The sequence below is a fragment of the Manis pentadactyla genome, chromosome 8 (assembly GCF_030020395.1).
Source record: "Manis pentadactyla isolate mManPen7 chromosome 8, mManPen7.hap1, whole genome shotgun sequence".
Classification (NCBI taxonomy): domain Eukaryota; kingdom Metazoa; phylum Chordata; class Mammalia; order Pholidota; family Manidae; genus Manis; species Manis pentadactyla.
Genome location: NC_080026.1, coordinates 128,921,354 through 128,937,131, shown reverse-complemented (window position 1 = coordinate 128,937,131; position 15,778 = coordinate 128,921,354). Strand labels below are relative to the sequence as shown.

General features: G+C 39.4%; 1 protein-coding gene across 2 annotated transcripts in view; it reads left to right on the top strand.

The window, feature by feature from the left end:
- Positions 1–512: 512 nt before the first annotated feature.
- Positions 513–15,778, top strand: part of CACUL1 (CDK2 associated cullin domain 1) — a 65,668-nt gene continuing 50,402 nt past the window's right edge. The window contains exon 1 of one of the 2 annotated variants that reach the window (XM_036899104.2): positions 513–1,498. In XM_036899104.2, coding sequence (XP_036754999.2) covers positions 1,132–1,498 — 367 coding nt within the window. In that variant the 5' untranslated portion in view covers positions 513–1,131. The remainder of the gene's footprint in view (positions 1,499–15,778) is intronic. The other variant, XM_036899105.2, reaches the window with a different exon arrangement.

The window sequence follows — 15,778 nt, the reverse complement described above, 5'->3', positions numbered from 1 at the left end:
ACGTGTTATTTGCTAGCTTAAATAGATCGTTTTTCTAGACAACTTTCTTATCACCAGTAGCGAGAAAGAGCTCCACACAAATTATAACATGTTCTTATATAATACACAGCTAGCGCTATAATTTGAGAATGCACAAGAATGAAATCATAATGGAGTTACATAATTTTTCTTCTGTACCCCTTCAGACTTTCACACAATCTCAAATTTGTAGCCAGATTTGTGCAATAGTGTACGCAACTTGGCATTTTTAAGTTTAAATTTTTTGGCCTCAGTATATGGCGAACGAGTTAAGGAACCTTAAAAAAAAAATCCACGAAGAGTTCCAACTATTATGTTTTTTAGCGAGCCGGCTATGTTTCGGGTTTTATTCTTGGTTTTGAGATTTCGGTGGCTGTGCGCTGAAGCCCACGAGCAGTACACCCATCAAGGGCCGACCATCGCACTCCCACCCATTTATAATGTGCGTCGGGGAGCTGTCCTCAAGCGAAGGCCGGGTCTATGACGCCCTCTTTTGTGCGACGAACAGTAAATCCACAGACCGTAAGAAAAACACTGCCGAAACGCGAAAGCTGTGCTACGGAGACGAGCGCCCGAACTCGGTCGCTTAGGTAACCAGGCAGAACGCGCACGCGCAGCCAAACTCTATCGCGTGGAGCCGCGCCGGGGGCGGGGCCGAGGAACGATCTCTGACTTATATCTCTGCCGCACTCAGAGCTGGGCCAGCAGAAGCGGAGTAACCACCGCCCTTCTGCGTTGGGTGACTTACTGTTCCCGCCCCTTTTCGCTTTGCTGTCTCTCGGCCCGTTCCTCTCACCACGTGCCCTCCTGGCCGCTCCCCCAGCTGCCCTTTCCAACTGTTGGAAGCTGCTGTAAAATGTCGTGAGCGGCGCTGCCACTTTACGGCTGCCTCTCCCAGACTGGAACCCGGGAGCGCCCACCGCCGTCACTCCTGTCTCTCATTAAACAGTCGGCCCGGCGGAGAGGGAGAGACCCGGCGCACCGCTGCCCTCCCCGCCGCGCCCGTTCTGGTTTCCGGCGATGTGAGCTCGAAGAGGCCGCGGTGCCCCCCGGCCCGGGGTTGAGACGGCTGGCAGGTGCCTGTGAGGCGGGAGGGCGCTGGGGGCCTGCAGGATGGAGGAAAGCATGGAAGAGGAGGAGGGGGGCAGCTACGAGGCGATGATGGACGACCAGAACCACAACAACTGGGAGGCCGCGGTGGACGGCTTCCGGCAGCCCCCACCACCCCCACCGCCTCCCTCGTCGATCCCAGCCTCTGTTCGGGAGCCTCCGGGGGGGCAGCTGCTGGCGGTGCCCGCGGTCTCCGTGGACAGGAAGGGCCCCAAGGAGGGGCTCCCGATGGGGCCGTCGCCACCGCCGGAGGCCAATGGGGTGATCATGATGTTGAAGAGCTGCGACACGGCCGCCGCTGTGGCCAAGGCGGCCCCCGCCCCCACGCCCAGCTCCACCATCAACATCAACACTTCCACTTCCAAGTTCTGTGAGTCCAGCCTTTCCCCAGCAGCTTTGGCTTTTTCCCTCCCCACCCGCACGCCGAATCCACCCCTTTCGGCCAGCCCCGCTTCCTTTGTTTCAGGCCTGGGTCTCTCCCCCTCCCTGTTTCCCTCCCCTGTCGTTTGGTGTCTGCGGCCAGCGCCGGAGCGGCCCTAGCTTCTTGTATTACCTGGCGTAGAGGAGCAGCCTGGAACGCGCACAGCCCCAAATTGTACCGGAGCGATCTTTATCACAGCTGGCAGTCTCTCAACATTAGGAAGCTCTTTTCTTCTTTCCACCTTAAAGTTTCACCTTCAGACGTGAGGGAAAATAGGTTGGGTTTCGTTTAGCCAGAGAGGAAAGAAACGTAGCTACTTGTGTTCTTGTGCTTTTAACCAGTGTGCGTTAAACAACTCAGGAATTAGAAAGTTGACCTGTATGTATACCTCGTTATTTCTCTTTCCAGTGTACACCTTCTGCATCCTGCTAGGGAGAAATGTATGAGTTGCTTTTTGAGTAACATCAACGCAGTGGGAGCTGCGGCATCCGTTTTTAAGTTAATAATGTGTAAAGTTATTTTCAAAGCCTACACTCATAGGAATAAGCCATTCAGCAAGTGGCCAAATCCAAGATTCTGTTGAATGTTGAACTTTATGTTAGCTGACTTAACGCTCAGTTGCAGACGCAAAGATTTAAGACTAAAAATCTGTTTTGTAATCCGAAACTGCCCCCAACCAGGATGTATTCTTCTATAGATAGCTTGGGAAAAACGTGCTTTTGTTTAGAGTGGGTATTTTTTGGGGGCTGGGGGTGGTGGTGGTGAAAATTGACCATCAAAGATTTTTCTCTCCTATTAATAACTGCCAGTTTTGAATGGCATCTGGTAAAGCAACTGGAGATTTCATTTCTAGTTTACTAATTTTATCAAGTGGTACCAGTAATTGTCCAGTTAGCTTTGCAGAGAAAATAACTGCCTTGATTAAGATACATAGTTAACAGCCTAACTTTTTTTTTTTTTGAGTGGGAACAAGCATATAACTTTATTTGCCTTCAAGATAATTGCTTTAGTCAAAAACATTTTCATGTAGGTATAGTTGGTAGGATTTGTGTATAATTTTTTTTATTATGCATACATAAGAATAATGTTTATATTGTATATTTGTGTTTTGAAGTCTGTGTAGTTAAACCAGATCTTAGACAGAATGGCAGGGTGACTTATCTAAATGCTGAAGAAAGCTTGCTTAAGTGCTTGAACAGTTCATTGAAGAGTTCAAAAAACAGCATAAAGAGCAGAAATCAGTGAAATTAGGATCAAAGATTCCTAACCAAACCAAAAGGTTGTTCTTTGAAGGTTAATAATCTAGACAGAACTCTGATCAAAAACTGATGAAGAAAAAAAGATCCAAATAAAGTAAGTGAAAAATGGAAAGTAATTACAAACATGAGATTTAAAAAAAAGAATTTAATGAATTGCTATAGGTTAATGAATTTGAAAGCCTGGGTGAAATGTGTAAATTCTTAGAAAACTACAGACTGAAAGTTGGTTCCAGAAGAGAGAGGTAGCTTGAACATTATAATAAATATTTAACAACTGAGCTAGTGAAGACCTCCCTTTTTGAAAACTCTGGGCCAGGGTAGTCTTACGAGTTGCACTGAACTTTTATGTAACACTTAATTACTTGTTACAAGTAATTCTGGGAAATAGTGAAATCTTCATTCTAAAACTAGATGAGGACAATATAAGAAAATCTGTTTAAGTTATTAGCATAGATAGGAAAATTATACATAAAATACTAGTTCATCAAATCCAGCAATGTGTTAAAAGAATCATGATCCATAGAGTTTGTTTAAGGTTTGACATCTGTTTATTAATATAATTTATCTCATTAGTAGTCCTTCAGTCTGAAGGACAAAAATTATGATCATTCCCATACCATTAAGCCGTTTGATAAGATCCAGCACCTATGTATGATAAAAACTCTTGGTAAGCTACGAATACAAGATAAAGGTCATTATCAAAAACCTACAGCAAATAATAATACTTAATGGAGAAATTTTAGATGCATTCACTCTGAGATTGGTAACAAGTATGCTCTCTATCACTATTACAGTTTAGCACAGTAAGAAAGGTTCTGGCTAACAATAAAAAGGGAAAAAATAAATACAAGGATAAGAACAGAAGCAATAAAACTCATTGTTTGCTGATAATATCATTTATCTAGAAGAACCATTAGAATCAAGAGAGAAATTTAGTATTAATAAGTTTAGCAGGGTTACTGGATTTAAGATCAACCTACAAAAATTAATAGCACTTAATACACTAGTATTAACCAACTAGTAAAGGTAATCAAAAGTAAATATACAATAATAGCAACAACTATATAAAGTCTGTAGGAATTAACTGGAGAAGACACAAGAACTTTAAGCAGAACACTTCAGTAATGAAATATAGGAGGATCTAAATAAATGGAAAAATTTTCCATGCTCTTGGGATTAAACTACTTACTAAGAATGTCAGTTTTCTCCATTTTAATCTATAAACTCAATTAAACTGCTGTCAAAATTCCAATTGGTTTGTCTGACAAACTCAGCAACCTAAATCTAAAATTTATATGGCAGGTGGGGATAAAGTTTGTTAAAAGTTAGATAAGTCTTAAACATTAAAAAGCCTGAGTTTTTTTTTTTTTCCAAATGGACTGTCTCCTTGATAAATAGCTGCATGTTCTATTGGAAAAGGCTAGGAGGAAGACTTAAGTATACTCTTGATGCAATTTTATAGGGTCCTTCAATGGTACCCTTCCTTCTCCTTATTTCAGGGGCTCTGTGTCTGAGAACAGCCTCAGTCTGGGTATTAGCTGAGGTGCCATAACTCCATTGTGGCCACTAAAGTCAGGCTTCTGTTTGATATAGCTGGAGTCTTTTCTTTTTTTCCCTCATACAGATCAACTAATACCCTAGTATATAGCTCATCTTTTTCCTAAGCATACCATGGTTAGCTACCACCAGAGAGTCAATCCATTCTGATAACCAGTCTGGCACTGCTGCCTTTTATAATAACCATGACCACTATATCTGAGGATTAAGTGTTTCTACTTATCTTTTGTCTCTTCAGGGATCCCATTATCCCACTGAAATCAGGGAGCCCCTTTAAATGGCAGTATTGCCCATCTTTAACTTGGAGCTACAAGGACAGCCACCTCAGCATTTTGCAAGGATGTTAGTGCATCCTTCACCAATTTATTTCTCAATTGCTTCGTGAAGGGTCTTCTCAGGACAGTTGAGGAGTGTGTGAGTGGGTTGGCTTTGATAAAAACACTAACATTCTTGTCTTCATGAGTTTTTATTCATTCCTCTGCATAGTAAGGACTTTCTGGTGCCCTGACCTTCCCTCCCTCCCTCCCTTCCTCCCCCTTCTTCCTCACTCTCCTTCCTTTCTTCATTTCCTTCTTTCTTCTACACATTTTCTTTTTTTCTCCTCCTTTTGTATTCAATAAAGTATACCCATTTTATGTATGTAGTTTGCTGTTTTGACCCATGTAACTTTGATCTGGGATTTAGGCAACTCTAAAAGCTAGTCTGTTACTGTTATTACTGAATGCTGGCAGAAGCCAGGAGACTCCTGGGTCAGAGAAAGAAATTCATGGCACTGCATTATTCATGGCAAAACAAATAGCATGAGAATCAGCATATTTGCATAGGTTCCCCTTCCCCGCAAGTCTCCCAGGGACAGCACAGTATGGCTAAGGTGGAAACTTCCTCAAATGGGTTTGTGTTGTAGCTGAAGATTACTGAACTTGGAGAAACCACTGCTTTTATAGAAATTAGTAAGCAAGACTCCACTCCTTTTGTCTAGAAGATACTACTGCATCTTTCAAGGTTATTAGCTGTAGAATGGCCTAAGTTAAAGAGGGATTGGTCTGGGACTTCCAAGGCATGTAAGAGTGCAATGCAAGAGCCCAAAGAGGACCATCTTTCCAATAGTAACCACCACAACTATCGAGAGACGAGAGAGAGCATCTTCATCACTGAAATACTTCTTATGCCACTTTGCAGTCAGCATGTCTTTAATCCCCCCATAAAGTTATTGATTTTGCCTAAAACAATCATTGACCTTCTCAAGAAAAGATTGAGGTGAAATTCATTTACCACAAAACTCACCATTTTAAAGTGAACCATTCAGTGACATTAGTACATTCACTGTGTTGTACAACCACCCCTCTATTTCGAAAACATTTTCATCAACCCCCAGAATAACATCTGGTACCTATTAAGCAGTTACTTCCCATTCCTCCCTTCCCCCAGCCTGTGGCATCTACCAATCTGCTTTCTTTCTCTTTGTGTTTACTCTTCTGGCTATGTCATATGAATGGAATCATGTAATATATGAAATTTGCCTTAACTAATCAAAAACTGGAAAAAATTTTTTTTAAATATTCACCCAGATAATTATTTCTATCACTCTTTATTCATTTGTTTGGATCCAAGTTTCTACCTCTTATTTTTTTTCTATCTTAAGAACTTCATGTAACATTTCTTATAGTACAGTCCTTTTAGTCTTGTTTTTATTCAACTTTTGTTTGTCTGAAGAAGCATAGTACCTTCATTTTCTAAGGATATTTTTGCTGGATATAGAATAGTACCTTCATTTTCTACGGATATTTTTGCTGGATATAGAATTCTAGATTGACAATCCTTTTTTTTTCCTTCCAACGCTTAAAAGATGTCTTTCCATTGTCTTCTGGCCTGTATTCTTACAATAAATGTCTGTATTCCTTACCTTTGTTTGTCTCTATGTAATGTATCCTTTCTGGCTACTTATAAGATTTTCCGTTTATCTTAAGTTTTCAGTAATTTGGTGGTGATGTGCCTTGGGGTAGAGTTTTCTTTATATTTATTCTTTTTTAGTGTTCATTGAGCTTCTTGGAATTGTGGAGTTTTAGAATTTGTCAAATTTGGAACATTATATGTATGTATTTTCAGAATTACCTCCTTCTTCAGTCATACATACATTGGACCACTTGTCATTGTACCCTAAATTACTGGGGCTCTGTTCATTTTGTTTTTCATTACTTTTTTTCCTCACCTTTGTGCCTCAGTTGAGATCGTTTTTATTGCTACAACTTCTTTGGTTCTAACCTCCTGTGAATCCTGCTTTTAATCAGCAGGAATTCCAACTATATTTAAGGTAGGCTGTCGTTGAGTCCAGGTTTCAGTCAGTTAACCAAGCAAACTATTATAACCATGTCTAGCTTCTTGAGGGGGTACAATGAATAAAGACTGTTGTAAATGTGTTCTTTTTGATAACTTAAGTCTTATCTAAAGTTACTTGTATTCAGCACCCTCAGAATATGATCCCACGTCTCTAGGTTTGTCAATGTGAGTATTAAAATCTGTGGAAGTCTTAAAATTAAAGACTTCCAAAAGTCTATAGTTCTTTTGGAATGTAAGCTGGCTACATTTGTTTAGGTTTGGTACTAGTTTCCCTGGGAAATGGTTGAATTGGAGCTTTAGAGGTAGTAGGGCTGCTTGAAGATAAGACAGGAGGAGAATCTGCATCCCTTGCAAGGTTTCAGGTATGCCTTTGACAGGGTGTTCAGTCAAGCAGAGTAGCCTCATGTTGGGGAGGAAGGGTGCTGCTTACGCAGGGAATACACAGTGAGTTTTGTGAGGTCAGCATTCTCAGATTGATCCAGTGTCACCAAAGAGGCCCCATTTCAGGTTTCAAGGTCCTACTGTTTCATGCAGTGTCCTAACTTTCACTTAAGAGATCTGTCTAGGCTTGAATTATTTTGTATGATAATTCTATGACTTACAGGATAATTCTTTTTGATTTTTGCCTGCATCAACTCTGTGCCTAGAAAAATTAACAGACTCTTTTCTTGGCAGTGATGGATGCTCTTTGGTCCTCAGTTAGCTAATCATTTTCTTAAAGCTTTCACCTGATGTCAGAATTGACAATGCCCTCCACAGTCCTGGTATTTCTCATGTTCATCCTCACTGCCAGAGCAGTTGCTGTGTTGTTTTCTTCAAGAAGAGCTTTATTCCTGGTGTCTACAGATGGTAATTTAAGTAATTATTTGCTGCTGTTTGTCATGTACTATTAACATTGTTATCTAATGGTGACAGTGTCATCATTGCCTTTAAATCCAACTAGATTGGAAAACCAAAGTCAGCTACTTAGCTTTTAGAATCTGTGTCCTGTAGCTACTCTGGTACCAGATACTTCATCAGTCACAACTCAGTGCAAGAAACCACTCTGGGAATCCAAAGTGAGAGGTTTAATACCACAAATTAGGGCCTTTATCAGTTGTTGGAAAGGCTGGCAGTGTAGAAGTCAGTGAGGCTGCTTGGCTCACAGCTGCATTCCAGAGGGCAGGCTGCTGCTGCCTTTGCCACTGACACTCTGACACTGTCACGACTGCTACCCTCATTCCTCAAGTTGGGGCTGCCACAAACTCATGTCTCTAACCTTACTTGCCAGAACCACCAGTAGCAATAAGTAGTCCTTTGCCTCACTTTGGCCTTCCAGATCTCACTCAAATGTATCTCATTAGTGGAATCTAATTTGGAAAGTGTAGTTATTATTTCAGCTTCCCACTCTGCATTAGTCAGCTTTCTGTGATAATAACCCCCAAATCTCAGGAGCTTACGGAACAACCAGAGTATATTTCTTGCTCATGTTGTTAGTGGCTGACGGTTGGATGTGACTCGTCCTATATCCTCTCATTTTGAAGAACAGTTCTTTCCTAGATCCTGTCGTTCTTGGCAGAGGCAAAGAGAATAGAGTGGACAGAAATGAAATGGCTTTTAAAGCTTCTGCTCAGATGTAGCATATGTCATATATGCTCATATTTCAAGTACATTAACAGAATAAAGTGATTCCCTGTCAATGTGCTGGAGAAGGTAAGGCTGGGGTATGAGGATAAAAGGTGATGGATGGAGGGAGGATGGGTCTTGTACTGACTGTTGATACTTTACCATGCTATCAGGAGAGTTATTAACCCACTGCACCAAATGGTTCTCTCCTCCAAATGAACAAAAGCTTCATGGTATTTTAAGTTGAACTTAGTGACATTATTCCATTTTTAAAATTAATGATTCAGAATTGTATTAAAATTGACTTTTGAATTGAATGAAAGTGTTAACTGATTTTAGTGAATACTGACTATAAAGTTGCCATTTACTTGATCAGGTCCTATCCTATCTGCCATTTTCCAGATTAGTTCATCTTTTTCCAAGGTAATTGATTCAGGTCTTAACATATGCACTGTTTGCAGCATCAGTTGTGGTGACTTGGTATCTTCTTGCTTTCCACCTAAGTGTGGGTTGTGCTGCAGCAGGTATCACTATGGTATTGATCAATTGATCAAATTCCAGTGTCTGATTGGGCATCTTGTCTTGCCATTTTTTGACATGTATTGCACAAAGTGACATTGATAAAACTGTAAGAGAAAGCTATCGTAATGTTTACGTAAGGCCCAGTCCCAAATCCCTAAAGAAAATGAATGCTGTTTGCTTCCTCTCTGAACTGTAACCCTTGTAAGCTGTAGACCACATGTAGTCACATTGTAAATAGGTGTATAAAAATTTATTGTTGATTTCCTTTTTTAATATGTCTTGGCAGGGCAAAATAGCTTTCATTTTTCTTCTTATTTTTGTAAACATTTAGCTGTTAATCTTTCTACATAGAGTTATAGGTCCATAACTTGTAGCTGCAGGGGTGCTGACTAGACAGTGGAATGGCATTTTATTCAACAAATATTTATTGAAGTAGGGCCTCTGCATGCCAAGGTAATACTTTATAGTCTCTGGTGATGAATGAAACAGAGTTTAGTGTGGGAGATGATGGACAGATAGTTATGACAGATTATGATTAAATAAAAGTAAAGTTTTCTATGTATAAGGTAACAGAAGGAAAAGAGAATCCTTATGAAAATGAATAGAAGTTTGTCATTAGGATTGAGGAGATAGCACTGGGCTCAAAGACACTTTATTTGCAGCGCGGGCAGCCTGAGTCAAAGACCCAGAGTTGAAATTATTGTTGGAATAAAGAGGTGAGGAGGGTGTGGCACAAATTAAACCTGCATAAAGGTCTAGATAGTGAGGGGGGGTATGCCATGTTAGAGGCAGGATTTTCTTTGGTAAGAATAGGAGCCACTGAAAGATAACAAGGGAGTCAAGTTGGTAAGATTAGTCTTAATTTGTGAATTTTGATTAGAAAGGACAGAGAATGGAGGCCTAGCGACTAGTTAGGGGTTGTAATTATTGTAGTCTAGACAAAGCATTGGATAAGAGATTGTTTCAGATTTTGGAAATATTTGGGGACTGTTGGGGACTAGAGTCTACAGTTAGAGGCGAAAGAGGCAGGAATGTGAACATGGGAAGTATGTAGGGAGGGGTGTGTGTATGTCTCTTTTTAAGGTGTCTGGAACATTCAGGTAGAGAGGTTCAGAAGGCTGTTGGTAAACTAAGCATTCTCATTCCCTGTGCCTTAGAATAATGGAAATACTGAAATGAAAATTTAATTTCACTAGATTTGTTTTTCTCTTTTTGCGTATTTAAGATTCACCAAACTCTTTAGCCTTAAAACAACATGGGGGCAAGGCAGGGAGCCTGTGGGCAGCTAGGGAGGGAAGGGAAAAACAACAACAAAAACAGAGAACTTTGCTCCTATTAAAATTCAGCTTTATAATTTAAAAACTCAAACTTTATAAAAAGACACGTAATGAAAATCAGTGGTTTCTTCTGCCCCTTCCCATGTGGAGACCTGTGACCCAGAGTCAGTCACTTTTAATTCATTTAGCATTTGCTTCTGGTATTTATCCACACATTTCAGTGTGTTAATACTGTTATTGCTTGATTTATCACTTCTCTGTTATTTATGGACTTTCTGTTAGTAGCTTTTAGTTCTCATAGCTTTACATACCTTACATCTTTGTTCTTTTAATACCACAATTTTTGGTTCAGTCAGTAAACTGTATTTGCATCATGATTATGTGAATGTCTTTTCTCTGGAACTGTTCATTTTTCTAGGGAAGGATCTTCCATTCTGGGAGAATGGTGGGGATGGGTAGGTGGAGCAGGAAATAAAGTGCATTTCTGTGGGCCAGTGGCATTTTTTTTTTTTTTTTTAGATAATTGTTTTTTATTGAAGGGTAGTTGACACACAGTATTACATTAGTTTCAGGTGTACAACACAGTGATTCAACATGTATATACATGATAATTCTAGGTACCAGCTATCACCATACCAAGTTGTTACAATATTTTGACTATATTGCTTATGCTATTCATTACATCCCAGTTACTATATTTTTTTTTTTTTGTGGGGGCATCTCTCATATTTATTGATCAAATGGTTGTTAACAACAATAAAATTCTGTATGGGGGGGTCAATGCTCAATGCACAATCATTAATCCACCCCAAGCCTAATTTTCGTCAGTCTCCAATCTTCTGAAGCATAACGAACAAGTTCTTACATGGAGAACAAATTCTTACATAATGAATAAGTTACATAGTGAACAGTACAAGGGCAGTCATCACAGAAGCTTTCGGTTTTGCTCATGCATTATGAACTCTAAACAGTCAGTTCAAATATGAATACTCATTTGGTTTTTATACTTGATTTACATGTGGATATCACATTTCTCTCTTTATTATTATTATTTTTAATAAAATGCTGAAGAGGTAGGTAGATACAAGATAAAGGTAGAAAACATAGTTTAGTGTTGTAAGAGAGCAAATGTAGATGATCAGGTGTGTGCCTGTAGACTATGTGTTAATCCAAGCTAGACAAGGGCAATAAAACATCCACGTATGCAGAAGATTTCTCTCAGAACAGGTGGGGGGAGGTTCTAAGCCTCGCCTCTGCTGCTCCCCATTTTCTCACCAGATGGCCCCCTGCGACTGTGCCTGTCTTAGGTTGTTCCTCCCTTGAGGAATCTTACCCGTCTCTGGCTAACCAGTCATCTTCCAGGGCCATACGGGGAAATGTTAAGTTGGTAAGTGAGAGAGAAGCCTTATTGTTTGAAAAGGTTAGCTTTTTACTTCTTTGCATATTTATGCCCTGTGGCTTCTATGCCCAGCATTTGTCTTGAGGTATCTTTACCACTTGGAAGAATTATGATACTCGGTAAATTTGATATGAGGCACGAATTCTATTTAAGGGTTGTAATTAGGAAGGAAGAAGAAAAGCTATAGAAGTAGCAGGCGGAAGAAAACATGGGAAGATTGATTATTTCTTTGACATATCTTCTTGTAGAGTAACTTCAGCATGTATAGGTTTTAAGCTACTACTTAAATTGCGCACACACATTAATATAATAGGAGTACAGTTACATAACCAACGCATACCTGTAATTACCAGCCATCTCCAGTGAAACCAAGAAAACCAGTTAGGCACCTTAGGCATTTGTGACAACTTATCTATGATATGGTGGATATTGTCCAACTGAACTTGAACAGTCTGAGAGAAATCAGACAAATTAAAACAACCCATTCCTGGGGACTGTTCACATCCCTTATGTTCTTTTAACAGTAAATAGTCTGTAGTTGTAAGATTTTGGAGCACTACAATTTGCACTTCTCCTAATTCTTGGTTGAGTTCCAACAGTATAGATCCAGTCAAATTTGTTGTTTTACTGTATGCACAGGCCAGCTTAGATATCTCCTTCTTCATTCCCATGGCAAGTCCAGGAACTGGTGGGATGAGTGCATCTACACCTGTAGCAGTGCGTGGATCTTTGTTGGGGTTTTTTTGATGATCATCTTCTGGGCCAGTGGCATTTTAAATGAACTAAAGAGAAGGAGCAGGGTTAGATGTTTGAGCATTTCTTAGGTTGACTTTTGACTTTTACATAATCAGTTAGCCTTGTGCTTCAGACATACACTTAAGCATGTACACCCCATGTATTTATGTCTCAGAGTCTCAAGCTTTTGTCTTTCAGTTTCTGCATAGAATAACCCTTTTCTAACTGTTTAGTCTACAGACTTGGAACCAACCCTTACACCCAGGGACACAGACACAGACACACACACACACACACACACACACCTGCTACTTGTAACCCACACATGCTGTGTCCTGTCCTCAAGTCCTGAAACTTCTCAGACACACACACACACACACACACACACACCTGCTACTTGTAACCCACACATGCTGTGTCCTGTCCTTAAGTCCTGAAACTTCCTGCCTTAGCCGCTACTTCAAAGTTAAATTTTCCTGGTCTTAATGCCACAGAGAGATTGACCTGTTTAAATCTTGTAGAAAAATCACAGAATTTTAAAACTATGCAGAACTGCAATTAACATGGTTTACAACTGCTTAATCTCAGTTGGGCAGATACTGTTCATTTGAATATTATGAGAGTTTGGGTTAGTTGGAGTTAGAGCTGTAGTGGTCTTGGTTGCCCTTGACCTTTCATATGCACTATCATAACGTTCATTTTAGGAACTGTGTCACAGCCTCAAGTGTGATGTTGTAATTGTAGAATTACGTTGTGTAGTCAGTATTCTAAAGAAGGTAGATTTCAATCTTGACAGTAAGTCGCTGCAGTTGGTTTTCAATTTTTTGTAGTAGTAGTGATAAAGGAAATTTGTACTTCACATTTCTCCAAATTGAGGGAGGTATAGATTTCTAAGCAGTAAAACAATAATGGAATGTATTTCTCATTCAAGTTTTACAGAGTTTTGGGGGAAGAAACATGTTAATTGAAGGAAGGCAAAGCAGGTTATATAGTTTCATATAGTTAGAATGTTACAGTCTTTATCTGGACAGAAGTGTTTTCCTTTTGCAGGATAATGTATTAATGAGGACTTCTATGAAATAAAAATAAGACATCAGTCTTACCTAGTTATTTGTTTATGTAAATGTTTGTGTTTACATGGATGTAGTAATCTCTTAGGTATTTTATATTGTGCATAGTGTTTAGATTGATTAATGCTAACCACATATCCTAAAACTTAGAAGTTCCTCCCCAAATACTTAAGTCATGCAACTTTTCAAAGGCTTTTGCCTACTTTGGAAACAATGACTCCCTTAGGATTTAACCTTAGTTGTTCTTTATTGGCAAATCACAGTGCACCTGAGTAGGTGATGCAGGTTCGTTTTTTTCCTCCTAAAAAGGAAAAGGGTATTTAAAGCATTTGTAACTTCTTTGGCTATTATTTTTTTAAACTGGCCAGTTGCCTTAAGAGCAACTAAGTATTTCCTTGGCTAGGTCAAGTTATTTTTCTTTTGAGAGAAATAAATAACTTGGAATTTCTTTTTTAAAATAAAGATTAAAACCCCATTTATTTATTACACTGCAGTACCTGTTTCTCCTGTCCCACTCCATTACTTGTCTTTACTCCCAGAGGCTTCCCCCCATTGTGCAGGCTTTGTTCTTGGCCTTCAGCTTCTCTCAGTCCATTACTTGAAAGAGCTCTGTCATCCCCTTGTACTGGGGGAGCAGAACACCTACCAGGTGGTAATTAATGTTGTGGACAACACAGATTTACTAGACTGTTATGGATGGATGGGTATACTGGCAACAAGTGGTGTTTTTCTTTTTGGATCACATACACTAGCCAGAGTTAAATAGAAAACCCAGAGCTTTTTCTTCCAGGCCATTCTGTCAGATTATCCAGTTGTAATTAATTATAACTGATCTAAAAAGTCATTGTGTTTGAGACATAATTTAGCTTGTTAAATTTGGCTTAACTTACTTAAAAATTGCCATTACTATATTCTTGAGGAGTCAGTTCTAAATGAAAGCAGCTTTTTTTTTTTGGTAGGGGGAAAGGGACATGAAGAACTCGAATAGTCTTTGATATAAAAAACAGTTCCTAATGGCTCTTTTAAAAGTTTTCTTTGATACGTTTACACCTTTGTTTGACCTGAATTCAAGTTTTGTAGAACAGACAAAGCATGTGCTAGTAATTGAGAGCAGAAGAGCACCTGTGACAGCTGGCTGTCCTGAGCGCTGTGGTAGCATCAGGCAGTGGTTCTCACTTAGCAGGCCTACGAGCCACCTGGAAGGCTTGGTAAACAGATTTCTCTATTGTGTGTGATTCCCCCACTCACCCACTCCCACCAAGTTTCAGATGGAATAAATCCTCCTGGATTGGGACCTGGCAGTTTGCATTTACAAGTTTCCGGATGATGCTCATGCTGTTCTGGGTATTGCATCTTGAGAACCACTGATAGAAGGTAGACCAAGTTTGAATTATACTAATGCTTGATACAGTTTATTAATATATCCTCTCCTTGCAAAGAAGTAACAACAAAGAAGTTCAAAAGGAATATCTAGTAGACTTTATGTGGTTTGCTTTAGCTGGTGTGAAATAAAATATGCTTTAAACTTTAATTCCAGAACAACTCATAAATACTATTCCACCATGGACTGTGTTAGTATTAAGCATTTATTTTGACTTTTAATTAATTCATTTCAACCAGGCTGTTGAAGACCTACCACGTGGGAGGCACTGTTTGGAGTTGGGACTCCAGCAGTGAATTCCTCCTCCAGGGGGCTTCTGTCTAGTTGGAGGGAGAGTGATAGTAAACAAGTAGTTTGTTGAGTTTAATAAGTTACTTGGATAAAAAAGTATGAGAATTGAACATATTTATTCCTGTCTAGTATGAATTCATAGTTTCTTATTGATTAGCAACATTTCCTGCACCTTAGATTTCAGCTATTCCATGTGTTTTAGACCTTACTTCACTTTGAACAAAGGCCAGTTTAAACAGCTTCCTCAGGAGGACTTAAGCTGCTTGAACTTGTTATCTTATAATTATGTGTTTCTAGATGTATGCTTTGTGGCATGATGTTTTGAGGCTAACATGAGAGTTCTTAGATTTTCGAACCTGAATATCTCCAGAGGACGTATGCTCCTTGAAGAGTTCACTGCTTTTTTTATCCTAACACCAGATCTGCTTTATTCAACTTAGGTTACTGACCTGGGCGTTGGAGCCATTGGAGTTTGTAATGTCTTTTTAAACAGTTTAAAAGGTAGTGCATTATTTTCAAGCTGGAAAACCTAGCCTAGATAAAATGTAGTAATTTAATAATAATTTCATTTTTGTTTAGGTTCCATGCTTCATATTTGTTTTGGTCAGCCTGAACTTTTTTTCTGTGGGCATAGTTGAAAGCAATTGATTACATTTCTCTAACAAGAGGATCTACTTTTAAAATTCAAGACTATACAGACACACTCTGAGGATGTATGTTTCAAATGTTAAACTAAACAAATATTATTATTATTATTAGTTTTTAAAATGAGGGATTAGGTTTAGATTAGCAAGGA